Genomic DNA, 3538 nt, shown 5'->3' with positions numbered 1-3538 from the left:
TTTGTTTTGTTTTTGTTTTTTTTGAGATGGAGTCTGGCTCTGTTGCCCAGGCTGGAGTGCAGTGGTTTGATCTCGGCTCACTGCAACCTCCACTTCCTGAGTTCAAGCAATTCTCCTGTTTCAGCCTCCCCAGCAGCTGGAATTGCAGGTGTGTACCACCACACCCGGCTAATTTTTGTATTTTCATTTTTATTATTTTTATTAATTTTATTTTTTGAGACAGAATCTCACTCTGTCTGTCACTCAGGCTGGAGTGCAGTGTACAGTGGCATGATCTTGGCTCAGTGCAACCTCTGCCTCCTGGGTTCAAGTGATTTTCCTGCCTCAGCCTCCTGAGGAGCTGGGACTATGGGCATGGACCACCACATCCTGCTAATTTTTTGTATTTTTAGTAGAGATGGGGTTTCATCATGTTGGCCAGGCTGGTCTTGAACCCCTGATCTCAGATGACCCACCCACTTTAGCCTCCCAAAGTGCTGGGATTACAGACATAAGCCACTGTGCCTGGCCCAGCTGAATACTCTTAACTGACCTATTTTCTTTGTTTTTTTTGAGACGGAGTCTCACTCTGTCACCCAGGCTGGAGTGCAGTGGTGCAATCTTTGCTGTCTGCGACCTCCACCTCCTGGGTTTAAACACTTCTCCTGCTTTAATCTTCTGAGTGCTGGGATCACAGGCATGCACCACCATACCTGGACAAGTTTTGTACTTTTAGTAGAGACAGGGTTTCACCACGTTGGCCAGGCTGGTCTCGAACTCCTGACCTCAGGCGAGCTGCCTGCCTCAGCCTCCCAATGGGCTGGGATCACAGGCGTGAGCCACTGCGCCCGACCTATTTTATTTTGTTTTAAACTGTGTGTTTAGAATACTATAATGCGGTCACTCTGGAAATAGGAGTCTCCCTCCTCCCCGGGGTGTGTTCTTACTGTTTGCTGCAGTGGTTATTTAATGACTTTTCTGATTGTGAAGTCTCTGTTTTTTGTCATGATTGGCCATCTCCTCTTGTTCTTTTAGCCTGGTGGTCAGCTAGTGATAGGACAGAGATGTCTTTAAACATCTGGAACCAAAAAAAAAAAAAAAAAAAAACCCACAACACACTCCCGAGTCTGTAGAAGGGGTCTGCGTGGCTGTGGGGTCATCCCTTCCACGGTGAAACAGGTTTTCTCTGCCTTCACTTTCACTTCCTGCTTGTGCAGAGCTAGACCGCTCTGGTCTTGTAGGTTCCAAACCTTCATTCCCCAGAGCGTTTTATTCCCTGGCCTTTCCTCCTACGCTGTTTGGCTCATCTGTTTTTTGCCTCATCTGCTCTTGTGGCCCTCAGGCAGCAGAGACTAACAAATTTGTTGTAAACGTTTCCTACAAATGTCCTCCAGGTAGCACCTCAGCACTGGGAGAATGTCCAGTTGGGTGAGATCAAGACCAGCCCTTGAGCCATATACCCCAGGTCGCAGTTGCAAATAAGGCCCCTTCTTGGAACCTGTGCTGGGCATGTGGTCTGTTACCCTCAGGCCACCACAGTCTAGGCAGTGGGAGAGGGACCAGGATGAGTTAAAAAGCCACAAAGCTGTTTGTTCTGAGATCCAACTGGATTATCTTTATATTTTTTTGAGATGGAGTCTCGCTCTGTCGCCCAGGCAGTGGCGTGATCTTGGCTTACCGCAACCTCCACCTCCCAGGTTTTCAAGTGATTCTCCTGCCTCAGCCTCCCGAGCAGCTGGGATTATAGGCATGTGACACCACACCTGGCTAATTTTTGTATTTTTAGTAGAGACGGAGTTTCACCATGTTGGTCAGGCTGGTCTCGATCTCCTGACCTTGTGATCCGCCTGTCTTGGCCTCCCAAAGTGCAGGGATTACAGGCCTTAGCCAATGTGCCCAGCCTCAACTGGATTATATTAATCATGTGTTCCTCTGTTTACTGCAAGCTTTTGATTAGGTCCAAAAAAGTTGATTGTGGCTGGATGTGGTGGCTCGCCGCTGTAATCCAAGCACTTTGGAGGCCAAGGTGGGCAGATCACCTGAGGTCAGGAGTTCAAGACCAGGCTAACCAACACGGTGAAACCCCGTCTTAAAAAAAAAAAAAAAAATTGTGACTTTTTTTGCCAGTTTTTTGTTGCTTCCTGTTTTCTGTGTTTCATTCATGTCCTTCACGGAATCTCAAATTTATATAAAAATAAATCTCCCCTCAGTTCCACAGATGGGAGAAAATGCTCAAAAGAAACGTGGTGAAAACGAAACCGGCATTGCCTGCTTGCTGGACACTACCGTTTGCCCTGGGTGTTGGGTTCAGGCCTCAGAGTCTTCACGGGTGAGGCGTCTTATGCCACAGCCCCAACTGGAGACTCTGATTCCATCATCAGATAACTGAGCAGCCTGTGCTCCTGGGATTTGGTGGCCTGTAACGTTGGCAGCTCCCGTGTTGAACCATCCCTTCTGCGGGAGGGATGGGGGCGAGGGGAGGTTGGAAGATGCCGAGTGAGCCACCTGCCCTCCGGCCTGCTGCCTCTCCTTCCTCAGGTTGTCTTTCTACTCGGGACACGCCTCCTTTGGGATGTACTGCGTAGTGTTCCTGGCGGTGAGTCCGTTTCTCTGGGGCTCGCCCGTCAAGTCACTCCCTTCCCTGGATCTCGGTTTTTCCAGCTGTAAAATGGGTGGGTCGTGGTGGTGATGGGGGCGCTCACTGACTTGTTTGTAAAGACAGGACGCCCTGGGCTGGCCGGTTCTGTGACCCCGGCCTCGGAGCTGCCATCTGTGCAGTGGGCGTGGGAGTGCCTGGCAGGGCACAGTCTGAGGCGCCCTCTCCCGTCCCAGCTCTACGTGCAGGCGCGGCTCTGCTGGAAGTGGGCGCGGCTGCTGCGGCCCACGGTCCAGTTCTTCCTGGTGGCCTTTGCCCTCTATGTGGGCTACACCTGCGTGTCTGATCACAAACACCACTGGAGCGACGTCGTTGCTGGCCTCCTGCAGGGGGCGCTGGTGGCTGGCCTCACTGTGAGCTTCTGACCCTGACTCACCCCCTGTGCTGTCCAGAGACCACTCCCTGCACAACGCTGGCCGTTCCCTGCACACTCTTGCCGCAGGGAGTCCTCCCCTGGGACCCCCTCCTCCAACCATGGTCCTTCCCTGGGACCCCTCCTTCCTCCCGTTTCTCCCCTGGGACCCTTACCCCAAACTCCAGTCCTTCCCTGGACCCCTCCTTCCCTGGGACCCATTCTTCCCCCGATTCCTCCCCTAGGACCCTTTCCTCCAACCCTGGTCCTTCCCTGGGACCCTTCCTTCCCTCCATTTCTCCCCTGGGACCCCTACCCCAAACTCCAGTCCTTCCCTGGACCCCTCCTTCCCCTGATTCCTCCCCTGGGACCTCTTCCCCAACACCAGTTCTTCCCTGGACCCCTCCTTCCTCCCAGATCCTCCCCTGGGACCCCTCCCCCAACACCAGTCCATCCCTGGACCCCTCTTCCCCCCCTTCCTCCCCTGAGACTCCTTCCCCCAACCCTAGTCCTTTCCTGGGACCCCCTTTTCCCCCCATTTCTCCTCTGGG

The 3538-nt window shown here is 52.9% G+C and overlaps 1 protein-coding gene across 1 annotated transcript in view; it reads left to right on the top strand.

The window, feature by feature from the left end:
* The window catches only part of LOC108315775 (phospholipid phosphatase 2-like), an 11322-nt gene that overhangs the window by 6715 nt on the left and 1069 nt on the right, over nucleotides 1-3538 (top strand). Inside the window, exons 3-4 of the mRNA XM_017545311.2 lie at nucleotides 2518-2575; nucleotides 2812-2988. Coding sequence (XP_017400800.1) covers nucleotides 2518-2575; nucleotides 2812-2988 — 235 coding nt within the window. The remainder of the gene's footprint in view (nucleotides 1-2517; nucleotides 2576-2811; nucleotides 2989-3538) is intronic.

The sequence above is a fragment of the Cebus imitator genome, unplaced genomic scaffold (assembly GCF_001604975.1).
Source record: "Cebus imitator isolate Cc_AM_T3 unplaced genomic scaffold, Cebus_imitator-1.0 Scaffold179, whole genome shotgun sequence".
Classification (NCBI taxonomy): domain Eukaryota; kingdom Metazoa; phylum Chordata; class Mammalia; order Primates; family Cebidae; genus Cebus; species Cebus imitator.
Note: the sequence above shows the minus strand (reverse complement) of the source record. Positions and strands in the feature narration are given on the sequence as shown.